General features: G+C 54.4%; 1 protein-coding gene across 3 annotated transcripts in view; it reads right to left on the reverse strand.

The window, feature by feature from the left end:
* Positions 1-23,088, reverse strand: part of AGPAT3 (1-acylglycerol-3-phosphate O-acyltransferase 3) — a 95,217-nt gene that overhangs the window by 4,692 nt on the left and 67,437 nt on the right. For 2 of the 3 annotated variants that reach the window (XM_082839143.1, XM_082839144.1), the window contains 7 exons: positions 21,462-21,688; positions 13,165-13,334; positions 12,418-12,579; positions 11,408-11,561; positions 10,809-10,911; positions 6,172-6,247; positions 241-754 (listed from right to left, as the gene is read on the reverse strand). In XM_082839143.1, coding sequence (XP_082695269.1) covers positions 275-754; positions 6,172-6,247; positions 10,809-10,911; positions 11,408-11,561; positions 12,418-12,579; positions 13,165-13,334; positions 21,462-21,639 — 1,323 coding nt within the window. In that variant the 5' untranslated portion in view covers positions 21,640-21,688 and the 3' untranslated portion in view covers positions 241-274. Of the gene's footprint in view, positions 1-240; positions 755-6,171; positions 6,248-10,808; positions 10,912-11,407; positions 11,562-12,417; positions 12,580-13,164; positions 13,335-21,461; positions 21,689-23,088 lie in introns of those variants that run through there. The other variant, XM_082839145.1, reaches the window with a different exon arrangement.

The following is a 23,088-nucleotide window of genomic DNA, read 5'->3' on the forward strand; positions in this document are numbered from 1 at the left end:
TCAGACTTCCCTGGGGGGGGGGGCAGGCCGGCCTTCTCCCCTCCTCCGCCCCTCCCTGCCCTGCCCACTGAGCCTGTCCCGGGAGGCGGCCAGCTCTGCTCCCCCACCAGCCCGGGGGAGTGTGCGCCCGCTGCGGGGTGCAGTTCTCAGCCAGGGCTGAGGGCCGTAGTGCCCAGCCAGGTGCCCGACGGACCGGGTGCCCAGCAGTGCACTCAGGGCTGCAGGGCCTCGAAAGCGTCCTGGGCACCTCAGCCCATCACACCAGCCCACGCCCCTAACTGCCCGAGCTCAAACCGGTGGCCCAGGCCCTCCCCACACAGCTCTTAGAAGGAGATGCCAGGCGGGCGGATGGCCGGCCAGCTTTCTGGACAGATGGCCCTGGAATCTGGCTGTGGCCTTCACGGCCCTGTGGCTCAGTGGCCAGAGCAGCTCTCTGAGGCCGGCAAGGCTCAGGTTGCATCCCGGCTCCCAGGTGACCATCTCCAGGCCTGGGCGCCGCAGCCGGCACATGGAAGACTCCCAACCTCAAGCCGCGCCGTCGCGCCCGTGCATTACCTGCCCCGACAAACCCCAGGAACGTCAGGATCAGAAGAGGAGACCCACTGGCAAAGACGCCTAAGACAAAACTGAAGAGAGGAGACAGGAGAAGTGTGGCCCAGAAGAGGAAGTTCAGGAGTGTCCACGGCCGCCGGGCGGGTTTGAACTGCTCCCCCGGAAACACGCCCTTCTGGTTATACATCTCCTGCAGCGCATCCTGAAACAGTCGACCAGTGTGCTGTTGTTACAACCCCACAGTGAAAAGGGACTCGACCTATAAATAAAGTGGACGGGCCATGCAGGCTGCGGGTGGGAGATGCAGTTCGCATGGCCTTCGTGGAGAACCTCGGTGGCCTCTACCGAAAGCTTGAAAGATACAAACCCTTCGACAGGGCAGCTTTCCTAGGAAAATTATCAGCCGGTGCCTGGTGCGCGATACGCACCTTCAACACCCAGGACTGCGGTGTCGGCCGGCCCCTCACTGTCTCCTGTGACATCTCCAGGGCGAGGGTGGCGGCCACCACCTGCTGGGAGTCCAGCGGCCTGGCGTCACCCCCCGCTGGTTTTGTCACCCACAGAAAGCTATTGAACCTCTCCTTCCTCCGTGTCCTGGTGGCTAATTATGGGAGGACAGAGGACCGGGTGAGGACATGAGAGCACCCTCAACAGGGAAACGGGACACACGCTCAACACCGAGCACCAGCTGCCTGAGAAACTGCGACGCTGACATAGATTCCTCTGTGGCCACGACACGTCACATGCTAACAAGGAGATACACTCACGATAGTTTGTTTTCTGGAAGAAGTTAAGTGCCACGCAATGCCGCTTAAGTGAAAATATGTACGCCTACGTATTTGTCTAGGACGGAGTCTGGAAAGTTGCACACCCACACGGCCTGAGTTACCCGGGGAGTAAATCTCACCTGTCCTCATTTTTTTTCTATTTTATTTTCTGCATTTAGCTTTCTACAGCTGTGTTGTGTATTACATAAAAACAGGGCAGGGGGATTAACAAACACCCAGCCTCACAGCCTCTTCCAGCTTGTGGTCAGGCACCAACTGTCCCTGCTGGTCGGCGGGGCACGGGGCAGGCGCCACAGGTGCTGTGCAGTCAGGAGTCACTGCGACCCTTATGCCCGTGTGTACCCTCCGGGCGACCACATGAGCCCCTACCAGAAGGCCCTCCCCCGTGCAGCCCCAGAACGTCTTCAAGCCCGCTCGCTTGGCCAGCTCCGCTCTGACCACCTGCCCCACGCAGACGGGCCACGCCCTCCTTCTGCTCCCGGAGCACCTGTCGGTGGGCGGGGGGGGGGGGGGGGGGGGGGGAAGCAGGGGCGCCCTGGGGCTCTTGGCGAGCTCACGGGTCAGGTGAACCGGGCCCGGAGGCCACCCAGAGACAAGAAGGCAGGACCTAGCCCCGCAGGAGAGTCCACTGTGCTTACAGATTTGCACCAAGTTTGTGACAGACCTTTTGATCACCTGAATAAAACACACACCCGCTCTCCTGGGGAGGGACCTGCCACACACACTGCTGCTTGTGTCACTCAGACATCACGTCCTTTCTCCTAACCCTGACGCCTTGCTTCACCAATCTCCTCTTTCCTCTTTCTAACCTCTGTTGAACGTGCTTATTGTGGAACTTTAGAGAAACTGACCCCACCTAAACCATCAACACCTCCAGCCTCCCTTACCGTTTTCCAGTCCCTCCCTCGCCCCAGCCCTCGGGGGCTCCAGGCCCTCTGTCATTACAGGCCCCTTTCCTTCACCGACCCCACCTGGTGAGCACAGCAAGCATGGGGGAGCATAGCGGGGGGCAGAGGCCGGGAGACCTGGGGACGGTTCCACCCAGAGGATAGTCACCTCCTCCTCAGAACCTTAGTTCCCACATCTGCAAAATGGGGAAACTGTCTGGAATGACCTTCAAGGCCCTTTGGTGACACCGAGCTCTGTTTCCACGTTACGACCGGAGCTCACTGGTAAGTGACCAGAGGCGTCAGTGTCTCCGGAAACACGTGTGTTACAGCAGGACCAGAGCACCCAGTTTGGCTGCTTCAGGGTCTGCGTATTCCCTGGCAGGGGGCAATGGGGCCGAAGGCGGTGCAGACCCCCTACTCACAAGACGGGGAGAAAGGGCTTCTCGTGCTCGGCTGGGGATATAACGGGCAGGCTCTTTGAAGCACAACTTAGAGGCATTTCACAAGGGACCAGAGCCTCCTACCACCAGTCACAGCGTTAACATCTGGCAGAAACGCTCCCACACGTGCCCTGCCGCGTGGGGAACAGCAGAAAGTTCATAAATGGTTCATAAAGGTTCACAGGTAGGAAGACGACTAGCCAAAACGGGGCGTCATCACAAGGGAAACACACACAGTGGAGCACAGCATCTAAAGGGGTGAATTAAAGCTATGTCAACGCTGAAAGATGTAACAATGGTCACTAAAAACAGAATGGGAGAACGTGACACACAGTGCGGTCCCTGATGCAAATTACAATATAAGTGACATGAAAAGCGATAAAAAATGTATATGTTTCAATATTATGGAAAAACATAGCAAATAATAGAAAATACCCAAATAAATCAGTTATGTCAAAACCTGTCACTTGCTGTATTTGCATCAGGTTGTTTTAGAAAGTAACCCTTAGAGATGAAGACAAGGCCTGTGGTCCCATCCCCGCCAGGAGTCATCACACTTCAGCGGGTGGTCTCCATCCCCAGGAAGGGCTTACACCTGCACCCCTGTGCGCAGGTACCTCTACGCTAATGCACGGTACTGCGCCTGCGCTGGGTGATTTTCTGAGAATAGCATCACATTATACGCCTGTTGCAATCTGCTTTCCTTTACACCTACTTTCTCAAGATTCATTTAGATTGATAATGTGCAGTTCATTCATTTTAACTGACTCACAGGTAAATGAATACACATGCATAATGTATCTATTTCCTAATAATGCACTTCTGAGTTATTTCTCATTTCCTGCTAAACAAATACTGTTGATTGCAAACGTCACTCTTTGTAAGAGTTTCAAACTTTTTTAAAAAAATATTTATTTATTTGGCTGCGTTGGGTCTTAGCTGTGACACGTGGGATCTTTCGTAGCAGCGCGCAGGCTTCTCTCTAGTTGTGGCGCATGTGCTCCAGAGCGCCGTGGGCTCAGTAGTTGCAGCACACGGGCTTAGTTTCCCCACAGTATGTGGGATCCTAGTTCCCCGACCAGGGATCGAACCCACGTCCCCTGCATTGGAAGGTGGATTCTTAACCACTGGACCGCCAGGGAAGTCCCTTCAAACTTTTAAAACTTGACCCTGATCCAGCGATGCGTTCTCTTCTGCAGCCTCGCGCACACAACGTCTTTCTGCGCGTCCACCATGTGATGCACACACTCTATTCCTTTCTGTTTAGGTTTCCTTTTCTTCTGGACAGTTCTATTGTTCTTGGAAATCACACATCTCATCCAAGTTTTCAAATGTAGGGGCATAAAGCTGTCGTACTGCTCTCATGTTACTTTCACTCCTTTGCTCTTTGGTTGTGTCACCGTTTTCGTTCCCATTAATGCCGGCACTCTTGTTTAATGGGTCAGTCTTGACCAAGGCTTTCTATTTTATTAATATTTTTAAAGAAAAGCTTTTGGTGCAGTAGATTCACTCTTCTGTAGCTTTGCTTTGTGCTTCAATAACTTACGCTATTTTTACTTTCTTTGTTCTCTCTCTGGGTTTACTCTATCTTGTGTATGTTTGTATAATGTATATGTGTGCATATGTGTACACACATATATGTACATTGTACACATTCTTTGTATCTATCCTATTCCAGACTTGGGTTTCTTGAAGCTGACGAAACCCATGTTCATCAATTCTAGAAGTTTTTTTTTTTTTTTTTTTGCGGTACGCGGGCCTCTCACTGCCGTGGCCTCTCCCATTGCGGAGCACAGGCTCCGGACGCGCAGGCTCAGCACCCATGGCTCACGGGCCCAGCCGCTCCGCGGCATGTGGGATCTTCACGGACCGGGGCACGAACCCGTGTCCCCTGCATCGGCAGGCGGACTCCCAACCACTGCGCCCCCAGGGGAGCCCCAATTCTAGAAGTTTTATGGTCATCTCTGACAACTGCTCTTCACCATTCTTCCCACCTTCTCCTCTGGACTCCCTAATTGTTACATGCTGGACCTCTGTTTACCCTCTAGATCTTTTAAACTTCCTTTTTACATTTTCACTTCCTCTGTGCCGCATTCTGAGTAATGTCCTCAAAACCTGCCAGCTCACTAATCATCTCTTCAGCTGTGTCTCATCTGTTAACTAAGATTTTGCCGTCAGTTAGATTTCTCATGCCTACACATCTTACCTGGTTTTTCTCAAAGCTGTCTCATTTTTAAATCAGTCTTGTTCTTCTGTTTTCAATCCCTTCTTTTTTGCTTAATCATTTCAAACATACTGATTTGAGCCTGCCTGGTAGTTCCATTAGCTGAAGTTTCAGGCGGGTTTAATTTTTCTGTCTGTCTGCTGTACTTGCCCATCGTGGGTTTTGGTTATGAGTGCATCTCCAGCAGAATTTTTCTCAAGAAATCTCGGGCAGCTTAGGTTTGGAGTCATGTTCTTCTAGTTTTCCATATGCTTTTCTCAGGGGCTCTAGAGAGATTCACCTAAAACCACTTTTTATGCGGATACTTTGAGCTATGCTGTTAGCATAACTTCAATCCCCACAGCTGTTTGAGGACAGTGTTGTGATTATGAATTACCAGGGAGACGTTTAGAGACCGGGGGTCGGGGGCGGGGGGAAGGCAACTTCAAAGTCACTTCCTATGCTGGCAGTTACATTTTCCAGTTTAACCACTTGAGGGCAAAACTCCCAGAGGGTCCCAGCTTCATAAGGGTCTTCAGTTCCAACTTCCAGCCCCAAGTGAGGTCAAATCTTTGTTCTCTGCTTCCATGTAGGCATTAAAACTCAAGCCTTCAGGTTGGGTGGACCAGCAAACTCCTGGAGCTTCAGCTCACAGCCTTCCCACCCGGATTTCAGTCCCACCTCCTCTTTTGCTCCCTAGAGATTTCCCTTACTTTCTTCAGCACTTGTCAATGCATCTAAAAGGATATGTGTTTTATACTAGAAGGACTTTCTGATTATCCAAGCATCCCCTATTGCTGAAGATGATAACCTAGTGTCCTGTTCGTTTGTGTGTATAAAATAAACTTTACACACACAGTATAAAGGCGGGGGTGAGGCATGTTGCGGGGGATGGAGGAGGGACCGGGTGGGGTCATCATAAGAAGCCTGTCCCATCATCTATATTGGGCCTTACCTATTAAATCATATATATACACATACACACGTACATAATGCGTGTTATATGTCTCATTTCTTTACATGAAAAAATGAAACAAATGTGATAAAATGTTATTGCCAATGGTTATACAAGCATTATGATATCCATTACACTTTTCTCTAGTTTGTTAATTCCTCAAAAGTTAGGAAAAATGAAAGACGAAGAAGAGGATTGGAAAGAAGAAGTTGAGAGTGGCACGGCACTCCTGTCTCCGGAGGAAGCCAATGTGCTGCCTGCCTGCCCTGTTAGCTGCCCCTTTGAAACCTCTTCGTGAGACCCCGAGAAGAGGGTGGGTGTGGGGAGAGCTGAGCGCCTTTACCTTCTCCTGGTAGAGTTTATGAAGCCACTGAGCCGCTTCCTTTTCATCCAGCGGGATCTCTTCCAGAGGAAATCTCCTGTTTTATTAAGAAGATGGAAAGCAAAGTGAATTACCAGATGACATCAAACTGAAAAGAGGAAAAATAAATCATTATACGTCAGGGTTACTTGTCAGCCCTGCCTTTTCTATTCAAATCTGACTCTCAATTTCTAAAGACACAAAGTAACTTCTCGGGCATTCCCCCGTGCCTGGTGGGACTGCAGGGAACCACGGAGGGGCCGGGAGGTGCTTCATGTGCCCGGGAGTGCGGAAGCCTCGCCCGGGGACACCCAGAAGCACTGAGCTGAGCAGATTGCGCCCCCAGCTCCGTTGGGAAGACTGACCGTTCATTAAGCAGTTTTGGTCTTTCTTAATAGTTTTTTCTTTGGGAGTGACCACAGCTGAGTGTCTGTTATGAGGCAAAGAAGAGTTTGTGTTTCACAAATGAAATCCATTTGCTTCAAGTATGAAAAGCAGTAGAGATTTCAAAACTTTAATCTCAGTTAACAAACGGCTGGCGTCAATGATGACACTGACCTCTGTACAAGCCCTATCGCCGGCTGAATTACCAGCCCCACGAGGGGAGGCGTCTACCCGGTAACACAAGGAGGGCAAGGACCGCTTTCTACGGCAACTGTAGTACCTCGGGATCGCCAGAAGGGGCCGCCGAGCGCACGTGTGAGCAACAGTAATTTAACAAGGGACCGCGGTCATCCTGGGGGCTGGCTGCCCACCTCAGGGGGCCCAGGGTGAGAGCAGAGCCACGAGAAAAGTCCACGGCCAGAGGCAAATCTCCATGTTTTTAGGGATCTCAACGTTTTTGGTTTTTAAAATAAATTTATTTTTATTTATTTATGTTTGGCTGCGTTGGGTCTTCGTTGCTGCACGCGGGCTTTCTCTAGTTGCGGTGAGCGGGGGCTACTCTTCGGTGTGGTGCTTTTCATTCCGGCCGCTTCTCTTGTTGCGGAGCACGGGCTCTAGGCGCGCAGGCTTCAGTAGTTGTGGCCTGCGGGCTCTAGAGTGCAGGCTCAGTAGTTGTGGCACACAGGCTCAGTAGTTGTGGCACACAGGCTCTAGAGTGCAGGCTCAGTAGTTGTGGCGCACAGGCTCGGTAGTTGTGGCACACGGGCTCTAGAGAGCAGGCTCAGTAGTTGTGGCGCACAGGCTCAGTAGCTGTGGCTCGTGGGCTCTAGAGCACAGGCTCAGTAGTTGTGGCACACAGGCTCAGTAGTTGTGGCTCGCGGGCTCTAGAGCGCAGGCTCAGTAGTTGTGGCATGCGGGCTCTAGAGCGCAGGCTCCGTAGTTGTGGTGCACAGGCTTCTTATTATGGTGGCTTCTTTTGTTGTGGAGCACGGGCTCTAGGCGCATGGGCTTCAGTAGTTGTGGCACACAGGCTCAGTAGTTGTGGCACGCAGGCTCTAGAGTGCAGGCTCAGTAGTTGTGGCGCACGGGCTCAGTAGTTGTGGCTCGTGGGCTCTAGAGCGCAGGCTCAGTAGTTGTGCAGCACAGGCTTAGTTGCTCTGCTGCGTGTGGGATCTTCCCGGACCAGGGCTCGAACCCATGTCCCCTGCATTGGCAGGAGGATTCTTAACCACTGCGCCACGAAAAAGCCCAAAGCCCTACCTTGTTGTCTCTAAAAGTTGAGAACTTTGGATTTTGTGGGTTATACCGATCCATCTTTACCATCCATCTTGTAAAACTTCCCAGTTTTACAAGCACACACACAACCAGTCATCCGAGCGATGCTGGGCCACATGTCACGCAGCCTCTGGGAGACTCTGCTGTACGCTCAGAGGAGACAAGAAGACTTAGAACCTCCTAGTAAACAAAACGGTTTAACTCTGTGGACCCGAAAGGTGCTGGGGACCTCCAGGAGTACACGGTGAGAAGTAGCGCTTGAAGGGTTTGCCACAGGTGCCGTCTCAGGAAGGAAAGGAAGTTGGAAGGGGTCTGTCCACAGAGGGAGGACGGCCCAAAGTGTCAAACTCACGTGACTGTTCTCCCCTGATTTCACATTACCACATACAGGTTCTGTTGTATGTCTGTTATATGCAGGACGAAATATATAAAATAAGAGTTTTAAATGATGAGATAAAACGTAAATACAACTCTGGAGTTGACTCCACTCTGAGGGCGCCGCCCCCAACTGCCAGCACGGGCCCAGGAGAGCCTCAAGTCACCGTCCCCAAGGCCCCGGCCATGCCCAGTCTCAGGCCCCCGGGGAAATGAGGCACAACTCCACCGGGTCACGGGAACCTTGTCTTCTTTGATTACAGGTATGTTTTGGACTCACTGGGATATTGCTTTTACTCAAGACACCGTTTGGTAATACAAAACAATAAGTTGAAACTTTTAGAAATTCTAAGACTATATTTATTAAGATACGATTGGGTGAAATATAGCCTCACATTTTCTGCAACAAAGGGGAAAACGAGCAGATTAAAGCACCACTCCTCCCCAGCTGGAGCTGGGTGCCCACGTGGAGGGGCGCTATAGCCTGGAGGGTGGTGTGAGCATTGGCCTGCAGCTGGACCAGGCGGGCTCCCCCAGCTGGGCCACCTACCAGCTCTGATCGCGGGCGGCCTTTAAGGCTGCCAGAGCCCTCCTAGCCAGGGACAGGAGCAGGGTCTGCCTCTGGGGGCTCCCGTGAGGATGACCGGGACCAGCCAGGGCCCCAGAAAAATCACCCGTTCCCTGTTGGCCACCAGTGGTCAGCCCCCGGCCAGGGGTTCTAGAGAGCTAAGGGCAAGGGTCCTGGGCTCTCCCTTGATCCCGGGATGGAATGAGAGACCCCACAGCGACTTTGAGCTAGTCCTCTGTGAACGTCAGAGGGAAAAAGCCACCCAGCTTCCTGTTTATCTCCACAAAATTATTCCTGGAAACTTCCTACACTGGGGCAGCAGAACTGAGTGGTATTTTTTTTTAAACTTGTCCTGGCTCAAGCTCTCAAGAAAGAGGGCCGGTCAGAGCCTCCTCGGGTCAGAGTAACCAGGATGGACACCAAGTCGGTGGCGGTCAGTGGCCGACACGGGGCCGACACAGGGACGGGGCTATGTGGTTTATACACACAGGAACGTCCTGCCTTTCTGGGCACATGTGAGTGAAAAAGGAGACTGGCGAGTGCAAACAGGATGACCCAGACAACACGTGGACCCGGAAGGCCTGCCTGGAATTAGGCCTGGAGCTGGAATCAGGTCAGAGCGCCACTTAACGAACAGAGCAGCCCCCGGGCTGTGCTTTAAGGTAAAAAGGCTTCTGGGTGGATCATCTTCTCTTCACCAGGCAAAAAACACGGAGCATCGGAGCGTGGCGTGGCGGAGAGACACAGCGACCTCCGGCCACAGCCCTAGTTCCTGCCCTTGACCTTGTGTTACAGACCTGGAGCCCGCTCTCCCAGTGGAGCCTCAGGCTCTGCCGGTGGCCCTGGACGTCTGGACATTTCACAAAGACCACGAGTCACTCGGGATGGAACCCCAAAGGGATTCTGTTCCCCTCTGACCCTGAGATCCCTGCCCCTCTGGGCCAAAGCCACCAGTGCCAGCAAAAGTCACTCCATAAGCAGTGCAGCGTCAGGCCGTAATGTTCCTGGGGAGGGAGACCCTGCACTGATCAGCTCAGAGAGATGCCGGTTTCTATCAGGGGTGAAAGGTCAGCACCGTGGGGGGGCGGGGAGGGGGCGGAGTCAGCCACAAGGGCTTCCCCGGAGGTGGGAGGACAGGGTGCAGGTGGCCTCTCCCATTATGGCCCAACAAACTGGAGAGAAAGACGGTCACTTTGTCATTTCCCTTCCTCTGCTCCCAGAGTGGCGCCTGGAGCCCCGCCCGCCGAGCAGGTTTCTGCCTCTGCAGCAGTGAATCCTTTCAGAAGCTCCCTTCTCTCTGATCCCTCTTCCCCCTTACTGTGCATAGAGCAGACAAGCAATAAATGCTCACCGCACAGACCAACGGGAATAGCTTCCGATAACCTGGGGACATTTTAAGGGCCATGTGGGGCCCCTCCTCGGGCTGAGTCTCTCTTCTGGGGCGTCCTCGGGTGTCCCACGGGGGCCATCCAGAGCTGCCCTGCGTTCACCAGTTCAGTGCGGGCGGGGCTGCCTCTGAGCCAATGGGGTGGAGGCTGGCGGGGTGGAACCTCCCAGCGAGCCAATGGGGTGGAGGCTGGCTGGGTGGAACCTCCCAGCTCAGACCAGGCAGCCAGGAGCCCGAAGCCCAGCATGTGGCCCTGACCCCACCTTCTCTCCCAGGTGGTCTGCGTGGCTGTACACCATGAAAAGGGGGACACGTGTGCATCCCATTCAGGCGGGGACAGCTTGTCCTTCTCCTGTCTATTAAAGTCCTACTTGCTGTCCAAGTTTTAGCTCAGAAGCCTCCTCCAAAAAGCCTCTGCTCCCTCCACTGGGAGGAGCTTCTGGAACATTCCTCCTGTAAGTCGCACCCACTCCTTTGCTCTGTACTGTCCCCACCGTGTGCCCGCCCTGGAGGGTGGAATGCCGGCCACCTCCACATGGGGGCCGCCGGGAGGCAGCCAGGAGGTGGGAGGAGCTGGACCCAGTCCCACCCACCTGCCGACCCCGCCCCTGTGGGCACCTGTCTGCTCACCTCACACACATGTCCGCCTCGTACTTCTTCCCGTAGAGGATCCCCAGCAAAGACGGGTTCTTGTTTCCTCGGAAGTTCAGTGTGACGTCGTAGACAGCTGCGACTGCAGGGAGAGGGGCAGAGGGTGACAGGTGCCAGCTGACATCCTGCAGCAGGGCCACTGCGGCTCCTGACCTGGATTGCTCCATTTGCCACTTCTCCTCTCTTATTGGGGCATCTAGTTGAGTCACATCTACCGTACTTACGGGCACGTTCGTGTTTAAAGCGACCGTTTCCTATCCATCCTGTCCTTTGTCCCTTTCATCTTGCCTTCCTTTTGGATTAACTGGATATATATTTTTTCCTTTATAAGGTTTTCAGTTATATACCTTTTTTATTATCATTTTAGTTGTTTTCCACTAACTAGTATTTTATCATCTCAAAAAATGATACGAGAATCTTACAACATGTAAATCTGAGTACTCAGTTCTCCCTTTAACGCCACTGGCATCCTGTATTTCACACGGAACTCACTGATCTGGTTTTTGGCAAATCACTGACTTCACGTCTTGCTTTGCTTGGAGCCCGGGCTGGAGACAGTCCCAGCGGGTGGCTCTTACCTGTCCCACGGAGGCACTGGACCGCGGTGGTGAAGCCCTTGGTCCGAGGCAGCAGGTGGTACTTGAGGACGGGCAGCCCCTTGGAGGCGGCCACCTCCATGCTGACCCGATGCTTCTTCTCCGTGAAGCGCGTGCCCTCACAGTACAGGAGAAACTAAGACACAGACAGGGGACGGAGGTCAGTGCGGTGCTGGCGACCGGGACTGGAGCCCGACAGGCTCCTTATCGCCCGTGTACGTGCCCCCGCCTGGCGGCAAAGTCTTGTGGAAATGTCGCCCCCCAGCGACCAGAGCGGGGCATGACCAGAGATGCCGCAATCACACTGTGCACACGACTCCTTCACAGACAGCAACAGCCCTGCACCTGTTCTCAGGGAATGAAAAGACACTTCCCGGAGAGAGTGAGACAAGGTATCCCTAGGCAGCAGCCTTCCGATGGCGAGTGGAAAACAAAGTCTTCTATCCCTTTGCCTTGGTGAGTTACAGACACCAAATAAGGAACTGCCGTCAGAGACCGGAACTGATATGCAAACCGATCGATACCGATCACTTCAGATGGCTGTCCATCAAACTCCATCCAGGGGCTCAGAAAGGACCACCAGAGCCCCGCCCCCCAGGGCCCTGCCCTGCCCTTTTAAGTGCAGCGCAAACCTTCTAGCAACTGAAGTCCACGTCGACCCACAGAACTATAGCCCACGAGGGCTTGTCCTGAGCCCCGACTCGGCGGAACGCTAACGTCTCCAGGGAGCCCCGGCTCAGCCGCGCAGGCTCTGCTCTGAGTGGGGCCAGGTGTGAGGGGCGGCGGTGCCCCTGGCGTGGCGGCACCTGGGGCAGGTGGAAGCAGGTGGTCCAAGAGGGGTTCCCAAGCCTGCAGGCTCAGAGCGGCGGGGCCCCGCCCTCCTCAGACAGCTTCCCTGGTGCTCAGAGGCTCTTGCCGGCTCACCACTAAGAACTCAGGCTGCGCCCGAGACTCAAGACAACACGGTCCGTGTGGCTTCACCCCTCACTCACCCACACGTATTCGGGGTAGTCAGCCAGGCGCCTCAGCCCTTTGATGACGGCATCCCGGTCTTCCTCCCATTTCCGTTTGCAGAACACGATCTCCAGGAAGTACCACGTCCAGCCGATGAGGGGCACGTAAAGCAGCTCCCTTTTAGCGAGGACTTTGGAACTCTGGGGGGAGGGCAGAGCAGCTGGCGCATCAGGACCACAAGGTCCCCGAGGGCACGCCCCCGCAGGCCGCCCCCAGGACTGGCTGTCCTCGAGAGACCCTGCCTCTGAGTGTGACGCTCTAGGTAAGCATGGACCCAGAGTGCAGGCGCCACCAGATGGGGAAACCGCGGGCAGGCGGGCAGCACGGGAGCCAAAGACCTAGAGGTTGCGCTGGCCGCCAGGCCCGGGGCTCCCCAAGGAAGATGCCAGGGCCGCCACACACTGCGCTTCCACCGCAGGGGACCCCTCATCCTGTCTCATCTGAGGCAGCTGAGCCAACCGGGGGAGGAAGGAGAGGAAACGCAGTAACACCTGGTCTCATGAGTAAGCCCTGGGGCAGCTGGGGGCAGCCTGCAGTCCCAGGTGCCCTGCGGTCAGCCATGCTGGGACTCCTAGCTTGCAGGGACCAGGGGCTAAACCAGAGGGAAGGCCAGACCCCAGGGAGCCATGCCAGCACCTCCCTGGGACCCCATGTCACTTACCCCACCCTCCTGCGACCCCCGCGTCTCGCAGCCCACTCCCTCCCGGGAACCCCACATCGCTCACCCCCAGCACGCCAAAGCGCTCACACATGGTCCACCCACAGAGGAAGTCGATTTCGAAGTTGTGGTTCAGGATGATGACCACATGCTCCTTCCCGAAGTGGCCCACCGTGGCCTGGTCGGTGAACAGGGTGCACTCCGTGCATGACCACCACTCCAGAAGCATGACCAGCTCTGAGGACACACAGGGAGGGACGTCGGCGAGGTGCAGACCACCGCACTCCGGGCCGGGCCCCCCCCCCCCCGCTCCCTGACGTGGGCAGGGCTGTATGGTATCAGCCCGACTGGCATTTTCGGCTAGAAATGAGTTTTGATGGTTTATGTTTATGTTTAAAATTAAGTTTTCTGAAATTCTAATGACGCTTCTCTAAGCAAAAGTCAGGGGAGAAGTCAAATGAACGCAGAAGAGATGGAGGAGGGAACCCGTTTTAGGTGGAAGTTTTTCTGACCAACATATCTATAGGACTTAATTTAAAACGTTTTTTCTTAAAAATCAGATCTTCGCTTTTCTTAAAAATCAAATGGCCCATAGGATGGCATGGTGAGCAAAGCATTCGCTTATTAAGAGAATACACCATCCGCATTATATTACTATTATCATCAACAACTACAAGTCATTGAATACCGACAGGATACCACGTGCTCTGCTATGTAAATTACATACGTTATGTCATCTACTTCTCAGGCGACTTGAGTTAGTGCTATTATCATTCCCAAAGCACAGATAAAAAGTGGTGGAGTTCCAATCTCAGCCCAACACACTGAGCCCGGGGCTCTGTGGAAAGTTTCAGAGGAAGCTTAAAAACACAGAAATAGACAAATAAACTAGGGTCCTCGTCGGGCTACAAAGGGGTCCTCAGTTTATGTACGTTAAGCACTGTAACTCTTACCCACGTTACTCTTTACAAGAGTTTAGGTGGATACCTTTATCGTCATGTCCGACTGCAGTTCTCACAGGTGCTGTGCACTGACTGGACAGCACACGTTCAGTCCCCAGCAGAGCAGGAAAGGGAGGCTGCAGGCCCACAGCCAGCCAGCATCACACCCACCACGGCCAGGCGCCCGAGGAGGGTGGCCTCAGACCAGGAAGTATGGCTCCCAGGCTCAGGATGCCCACCAGACAGCCTGTCCTTTGTTTGCTGGACACCAAGCCATCGGTTTTCCGGAGACTGGCCTTTGGGGAGGGAGGCCAGGGAAGGCTGATGGGGCAGGACAGCCCAGCGTTTAGACAGTGGGCTCTGAGCCTGCCTGCCTGGGCCTCGGTTTCCCTGTTGACAGGAGACAATAGTGGCTTCCTCACAGGGCTGTGGGGGACTGGATGGGACTCGGCACGGGGCCTGGCTTCTCCTTCCACTTAGTGTCCCCACCAGCCCAGGTGGAAGTTGGGGGACACACAGCTCCACCCCACATGCTGGCGTCTGAACTTCCTTTTCTACACAAGGCGGGGACTGGACGGAAGGCCGACTCTCAGGTAATACCTGAACACTCTCGAACCACAAACTGCGGTCCCTCCTACCCTCGGGGCAGTCAGAGGAGGGGTCATAAAGAGGTCAGCTCCAGGACATGCTCGCCATAAGCTTCATCAAGGGACCAGAGAGGGCTCTGAGGGGACGCAGGCCAGGTCAACAGAGGCAAATTCCCCCCCGGGATGAACCTGTTAGCCTGGCGACTTCCAGCCAGCGCTCAAGGCGTGAAAAAAGACCCGAGGAATGGAAAGACAAGAGGCCCTGGACAGACGGTCTCCAAAGAGGAGTTACAGACGGGCGGCAGGCCCACGAGTAGATGCTCGGCACCACCAGTCGTCGGGAGAGTGCAGGCCAAAGCCACGGCGAGGCAACCACGTCACACGCACCGGGACGCTGTCATCTAACGGACAGACAGTAAATAGCAGGTGCTGGTGAGGAAAGGGTGCCTAGGACCCCTGACGCTGCTGGTGGGGACGCAAAAGGTGCAGCCGCGCTGGAAAACTATGTTCCAGACAGAGTAACCAGAGGACCCAGCAACTGCACCACTAGGTAGATGCCCAGGAGAAGTGAGGACAGACGTCTGTGCAAAAACTTCACGGCAGCGTTATTCACAAAGGGGAAACCACCCAGATGTGCACCAACTGATGCGCGAGCAGGCAGCGCGCATCCATATAGGGTGACGTCTCTCAGGGACGCGGGAACGCGGGCCGCACACGCACTACGGTGTGGACCAACCTTGGAAACGCTGAGCTCCGAGTGAGAGGAGTCAGACACGACCACACACCGCATGGTTCCGTTTGCATGAAATGTGCAGAAGAGGCAAAGCCACGGAGACAGGAGGCAGAATAGTGACTGCCAGGGGCTGGGGAGGGGGCAGAATGGGGGGGGGGGTGACCGCTTCTTTATGGGGTGAAAATGTTCTACGATTAGACTGTGCTGATGGGCCCATGACTCTATGAATACACTAAAACCGCCGGACTGCATGCTTTAAATGGGTGAATTTCACCCCCTGATAGCTGTTCAAGAATTACAAAGCAGATGGAAACAGGGACTTTCCGGGTGCTCCAGCAGTTAAGGCTCCACACTCCCCACGCAGGGGGCCCGGCTTCGATCCCTGGTCAGGGAACTAGATCCCACATGCCGCAACTAAGACCCAGCACAGCCTGACAAATAAACATTAAAAGAAAAAAGAAATAAAGAGGCCCAAGGTTAGGCTGACCCGTCCATCTGGAAGCACAGGCAGCTGCTGGGGGCTTGGTGAACACCCCACCCCTGGCGGGGACCAGGGCTGAGACAGACCCGCGTGCAGCTTGGCGATGGCCTGTTCCTGTCCCTTTCTCGATGACGGAGGCCTGGGCAGACCTCCATGTGTCAGCTGGTCAGGTAAGAGCCTGTGGCTGAGACCACTGCTTCTGAAGCAATTTGCTTGGGAACAAGGAAGGGTTTATTCATTATCGTAGTCAGGACATTTATTTCATTTATTTATTTTTGGCGGCATTGGGTCTTCATTGCTGCGCGTGGGCTTTCTCTAGTTGAGGCGAGCTGTGGCTCCTCTTGCTGCGGAGCACGGGCTCTAGGCGCACGGGCTTCAGTAGTTGTGGCTCACAGTCTCAGTAGTTGTGGCTCGCGGGCTCTAGAGTGCAGGCCCAGTAGTTGTGACGCACGGGCTTAGTTGCTCCGAGGCATGTGGGATCTTCCCGGGCCACGGCTCGAACCCGTGTCCCCTGCGTTGGCAGGCGGATTCCTAACCACTGCGCCACCAGGGAAGCCTGTAGTGAGGACATTTAACTTGAGGCCTACCCTCCTCACAGATTCCGAGTGGACAGTACAGTACTGGTAACTGCGGGCCTCTAGAACTTACTCACTGTGTGTAACTGACGCTGCACACCCCTCTGACAGCGCTCGCCCCTTCCCCTCCCCCAGCCCCGGCAGCCCCCATTCTCTCCTCTGCTTCCTTGAGCTCGATTACGTTAGGCCCCTCATATAAGAAGGACCAGTGCAGTCTGTCCTTCTGTGACTGGCTCCTCCACATCTTGTCCTCCAAGTTCACCCATGTTGTCACGTACGGCAGGATTTCCTTTCTAAAGGCTGAATAATTTTCTCTTGTACGTACAGACCACATTTTGCCCATCTGTTCGTCCGCTGATGGACACTGACGTTGCTTCCACGTCTTGGCTATTGTGGACGATGCTGCAGTGATCGCTGAGCTGTGGCCGTCTCTTTGATGGGGAAATCCTGCAATGCTTTCTCACCACAAGTCCGAGAGGAATCAATACAGCCTCAACCCACTGACGTAAAAATCACCCGGCAGGGAGGGTGGTGGCCTGGATGAGCTGCTCCGACCTGCGGGCCCCTCGTCCAAGGAGCAGGGACCTCAGCCGTCCCCTGGGGAGGATGCAGAGCCCGCAGGGGGTGCTCAGGACCCCAGTGAACCCGGCTCTCCCGGCCGTCCCTGTGTGTGATGGAGGAAGCCCTGGACGAAGCGAGTAGGGGTGCGAGTCTAAAACCGCCCCAGACACGGAATTTTCTAAAAAAGCTACCTTTCAAAGTCATTTCTTCACTTAGGCCTGACAACACGTGCCTCACTCACGTGGGCACTGACGCCGCATCTAAAGGCTCGTTTCCACGACCGCCTCCCAGGATGACCTGCAAATCACGCTGCTGGACACCACAGCGCCGGCTCAGAGCTGCCACCTGAGGGGGATGGACCACGTCCGCTGGCCACTCACAGGTGGAAAGGACGCCGGAGCTGCGACCCCGTGGCACCGTCCAGGCACACGAGGACCACTGCATGGGACTGTGCGCTCATCCCTGGGCGGCCTGCATGGGTACACGGCCTCCTCGCTACACGGCAGGCTTCTATGGGCGGGAGCTCTGGCCAGCAGCTAGGATGCAGGGGAGAAAGTGCTCATGGGGTGCGGGCGGGGTGCCTTCCCCTGGCCGCACACCCTCCCCTGGCAGCACTTGGGACCTGGGCATTTCTGGTCCAGCGCGAGAGGTCTGGCCCAGGTGGGGCTGGTGAGCAGGACTGAACAGACGACAACACCGGCAGCCCCTGCAGGCGTTTTACCCCCCCGCCCCCCGCCCTGCCCGGAGAGTGAGCCCAGCAGAGGGCTGCCTGCAGGAAAGCGGCGTGTCGAGGCAGCTCTGTTCCACCAGCTGCCGGCATGGCCCGGTGGGCTGCTCAGCGCATTTCCAGTCACATCGGTCTCCCGTAGATCATAGATCGTAGATCGCCACACACGCGGCCAGGGCTGACGCCGTGAAGGTGCTCACAGTCAATTTGGAGAATATTTTGAATGAGGACTTTTTTGTGATTTCCTTCATTCAAACATATGCTTGCCCTAAGCCATGCTCTGCACATTCCAACGAATGAGTTTTTGAAAAATTCAAACTTGCCTACTAAGAGTAATCGTTTATTTAACAGTGTTGTACGCACATTCCATGCGCTAATCTAATCCTGATGGTCCAGCTGAGAGGGGCGCCGTCTCTATTTCACAGACGAGAAGGGTTAGAGCCTTGGCCGAGGTCAGCAGGGAGCCAGGGCCCCAGCCAGGCTGTCTGGTTCCACATCTGTGCCCCTAACACAGCACGAAGACGCCTCGGGCCTGAGGATGACGAGTCACCCTGGGCTCGGGGGGCAGCAAAAGTCACCTGGCATCACAGAAGGAACATAGGGATGCTCGCAGAGTTGAAAATAAAGCAGTGGTTCAGGGTCGTCTACACCAGGGGTTCCCAACCCCCGGGCCGCAAACCGGTACCGGTGCCCGGCCTGTTAGGAACCAGGCCACACAGCAGGAGGTGAGCGGCTGGCCCGCTAGCGAACCCCATCGCTTGCATTACCGCCCTCCGTCCGCGGAAAAACTGTCGTCCATGAAACCGGTCTCGGGTGCCAAAAAGGTTGGGGACCGCTGGTCTACACATTTGTGTGACTCTCACTCACCCCACATGCCCACGGAATCGGGGAAAGGTTTCACCAGCTCAAATCCAGGAAGGACTCCTGCTCGTGTATTTAAGAAATGGACAAGTGGAGAAGCCCCCCAAATTCACCAGGTCCTGGGGGAAACTCTCACAGCATGTGGGTTCAGTGGGCACCTGTGTTCCTTCCAAATATTGGAGGATTTTACATAAATCTTAACTTCTACCTCAAGTTTTCTTATTTTTATGCTTTTTTATACTTTCTTGCCTTAAAAAATGAATTTGTCTTTGCTTTTTTAATCCATCTTTTTCAAATAGTTTAGAAGTTATGTTTGATTTCTGTTTTCTACCCTATACTTAGTTAACAAAGTCTTAAGGAAAGATCTCTGCTGTCTTCCTGACAAATACAAGAATGATGGAGTCCGAACTTTTGTCCCCACTCCTGACTGACAGACTGCCTGCCGCTGGTCCTGTCTGCTCTCAGCCACGCGGGTTGGGGCATCGTTATTATTTTATATGACTGTTTAGATTTACCTACTTACCAATTTCTCAGTCCACCAGTCTTTCTGGTAACTCAGACCCTACTTTCTCTGATGGCTTTTGTTCTTACTAAAGAATATTCTTTAAAAAAATTTCAGGTGACAATATACTCACTTTTTGTTCCCCTCAGGCTGTTTTATCTCATTCTCAGTCCTGAAAGGTCACTTTGCTGGATGTAGAGCTCTAGGCCGAGGCTGGAGACAGCCCACTGCCTCTGGCTCTGATGACATACGTTCTGCCGAGTCAGCTGGGAGTCTGTCCATCTGTGTAGGTGTTCTAGCTTTCTTTTCTGGGCGTTTTTAAGATCTTCTTTTTGTCTCTGGGGGTTTGTGATTTCTCTGTGACGGGTCTAAGTGTGAATTTCTGTTTATATACCCTGCTTCTTATACATTTGCTTCCTAGAGCTACAGACTCTTGTTTTTCATCCGTTCGGGAAAATTCTCAGCCATCATTTCCTCCAGTGGAGCTTCCGCTTATTCTTTCCTTGGGTACAGGAGTCCAAGGCCTGTTTCATAGACTGTCACTCTCCCCTTACATCTTTTAACGCCTGTTTTATATTTTTCATCTTGTCTTTCTACTGCAATCAGGATGATTTCTTCATAGTAATGTCCAGTTCACTCACTCTCTCACTAGCTGTATCTAATCTGTATCTAACCTAAGCTGTAACATTCATTCACTAAGCTTTTACTTTTAAAAAATATTATAATTACAATCTTTATTCGCCAGAGTTTGGCTGTTTTGTAGCGTTTTAACTTCAGAATACTGCCGGAGGTGGAGTCTATGATTTTCATCTAGTTGGCATTTGCCCTTTAGGTATGTACTCATCTCCCACTGTATGTCCTATATGATAGGATTTCTAATTCTCCTTCTCACACACACACAAAGGTGGCCTTTTATTTAGGAAAAAACCGCCTGGGAACTGAAACTATCTCAGTTTATGCTATTTATTTATTGCAGTTTAGACTATTTATGGCTGGAAGCACAGGCGGGGCTGCCGCACCTTGTGGGGGGGGCGGTGCACACACCTGGGCGTGGACACTCCTATGGCCGCTTAGCTGCCGTCTTCCTGCTCCTGCACTGGGAGGGGTCACAGGGACAGGCACACAGACTCACCACCTCCCATAGGAAGTAACGTGTGTATTATTTTCTCTTCATTGTAAAAGAAACGTGTTCTTATGCTAAGAGGTGTAAACAGCACACGGTATGAAATAAACACGAGTCCCCGCCTTCCTTCACTCCCGGGGTAGTTACGTCTTCTGTTCACCCTTCAGCTTTCTCTAAGCAGGGGTGGCCACACACAACTGCAGACACATCACACACGTGTCTTAAAAGTAAATAAATGCAGAGCACCCTCTGTGCTTTGCTTTATCGCTTCCGTTTTCACTTAAAAATGTATCTTGAACTTGGCTCTCTGTCAGGACAGAGAGATTCTCGCTGTTGTTCTTAGTGGCCGTGTGGGATTCCATCCAGTGGACACACCACAGTTAGCTTCCATTAATGGGCATTTAGGCTGCTCCATTTTATACTAGTCTTGTGTTACTATAAAGGTGGTAACATGAGAATATCTGCACACATATGTACTGTTGCAGATATCTTTCTAGGTTACATTCTTATTGGGTGGAATATTTAGGTCAAAAAATAGAACCGTGTAAGTTGTCCATCGCTACTGGCAAACTGCCGTCCAAAGATGTGCTCCGTGACCCCAACCTGCAGGGCGAGCGGCCCCCCACGCCCCCCGTCAGCAGCTTCTAAGTCTCTGTCCAGCTGATGGGTGAAGACTGATTCTGTTTGTACAAATGCACACACATCACAAGGGCGTATCGGTAACACCTGTACACGCCTAAACACATACCTTTAATTAAGAGACGGAGGGGGAGTCCTTGCCTTTTGCAGAGAGGTACCGCAACATTTACACGTGATGGCAGGCCGCCCCGAGGGTAGCTTCACTGTACTCTGGTGAGGGGGTGACTGGGGGTCTGGTGACCCAAGACTGGCCACGTATCGGCGGCAGCTGTTAGGCCTTGGTCATGGTGAACTGACTTTATCATTGCTCGTTTCCAACTCCCCAGAGTACCGCGCGAGACCGCATGGAACTGCCACCTCTGTGGGTCCAGAGGCTCAGGGATTGGGCCGTCACGTGGTTCAGCCCAGTGAAGAGCTCGGGCCAAACCGCGCCCCCGCTACAGCTACTGGCCAGGAGCAGCCCCCGGTTCCTGCCGGGGAGCGGGAGCCAGCCCACTGTGTCTCGTCTCACCACCACAGGCGTTCACCCCAGGGGCCCTGCACTGGTTTGTCCGGGACCATCCAGCAGAAAGGGCGCCGTCCTGACTGTCCGCAGCCCCCCGATCCCCGCCGTGCACACGCGGGTGGTACTCACGGCTCCAGAGCGAGTATGCAAGGCGGCAGTTGAGCCGGCGGTACAGCTGCTTGTTCACGGGCCAGAGGACGAGCGTGCAGAGCTGGATGGAGTTGATGATCAGCCCGCTCACCACGAAGACGAAGCCGATGAGGAGGTGCACGACGAACTGGGTCTTCAGGAAGGCAAGCAGGCCCATGGCCACAGCTCAGTAGCGAGTGCAGGGCCCTTCACTGAGAACAGCTGTCCTGCAAAGACGGGGCCGGCGGTCAGGCGGGGCGCCAGGGACCCCAGGGGTGAGGGGCTGCGGGTGGAGGAGGGTCCACGGTGCTCATGCCAGAGCCCAGATCTGCAGCCACCCCCCACGGGGTCCTCATGCCCTTCCCTCCCGAGAGCGACGTACGTACGGGGCGGACGGGGGAGCTGACACACCGTGCACGCAGGCATCACCCGCAACATACACACACATGCACACACACACGCCTTACATACACACCACACAACGTATACACACATGCATAAAAGAAAGGAAGAAAGAAAAGACTAGAAGAAATGCACACAAATATTAATAGTGAGTATCTCTAGGTAAAGGCATGATGGGTAATTTTTCTTTTCTTTTTTTAGCATCTTACTTAAAAGATCAAAACTGCACACTCAATCTCTATAAAAACATTTCAACTACTGTCTTTTAACTCCCAAGCTGCTGTACCCTTTTTAGCTGAAAGGCTTTTGTTTTGGTCTCTAACGCAGAAGCGGTGACCCCTCGGGACTCAGCCAGCTTCTCCCGCTTCCCTTCAACACTGGTTTCTTGGTCTCAAAGATGAAGCCAGAGGCTCACATTTCACGGCTGTACTTGTTCCGCGAGCTGCCCTGGAATCTCGCGTGGACAGAAACAAGCAGATGGCTGGGACGGAGCCCTGGCACTCTCAGAGCCGGCCGCGCCGCAGCCTGGTGGCTGCTTGCCTCGACCGCGGCTGGGTCCTCCAGAGACGGGCCCCACGCTCTCTGGGATGCGAGTGGAGTGGGCTCCAGAGGTCTCCAGGGTGGCCACGCTGGGCACACCGGGGCACAAGGGCCTGGCTGCTGTGCCAGGCATGAGGCCACGTGACTCCAGAGGATGCCCTCCGTCCGCCCTTGGCCCCCGAGTGGCTGCATGAGGGGCGGGGGTGGCGGATAAGCCAGCAGCCACGTGGGGAGGATGCCTGGGAGGACAGGGAAGGAGCCGAGGCCTGGCGCCAGGTGTGGGAGTCCCCAGGGGAGCCGGCCCCCCAGGCCCGAGCAGGCCTTCTGATGCCCGCAGCCCCCGAGAGGCCCCAGCCCCCGGCCTTCGTGTCCAAAGCTCTGACCCCGAGAGGCCCCGAGAAGATGCACGTGCGGCGCTGCACACGCTTCCTGCCACCGCCTCCTAAACTCGCACGAACCCAGGGGACGCCGTCACTGCCCCTATGTGACGGGCGAGCAAAGGAAGTGCAGAGGCTTTTTGACTTGTTCGGGGCCACGCAGCGCAAAGCAGGAGGGCCGGACTCCAATCCCAGCAGGGAGCCCCGCGTCTGTGCCCCCGTGGGCGGGGACCCCTCTGTAACGCACAGACTCACACATCAGCCAGGCCAGGCCTGGGGCCAGCTGCCTTCTGGGACCAGAGAGAACG

This window comes from Leucopleurus acutus (assembly GCF_964270905.1).
Source record: "Leucopleurus acutus genome assembly, chromosome: 5".
NCBI lineage: Eukaryota > Metazoa > Chordata > Mammalia > Artiodactyla > Delphinidae > Leucopleurus > Leucopleurus acutus.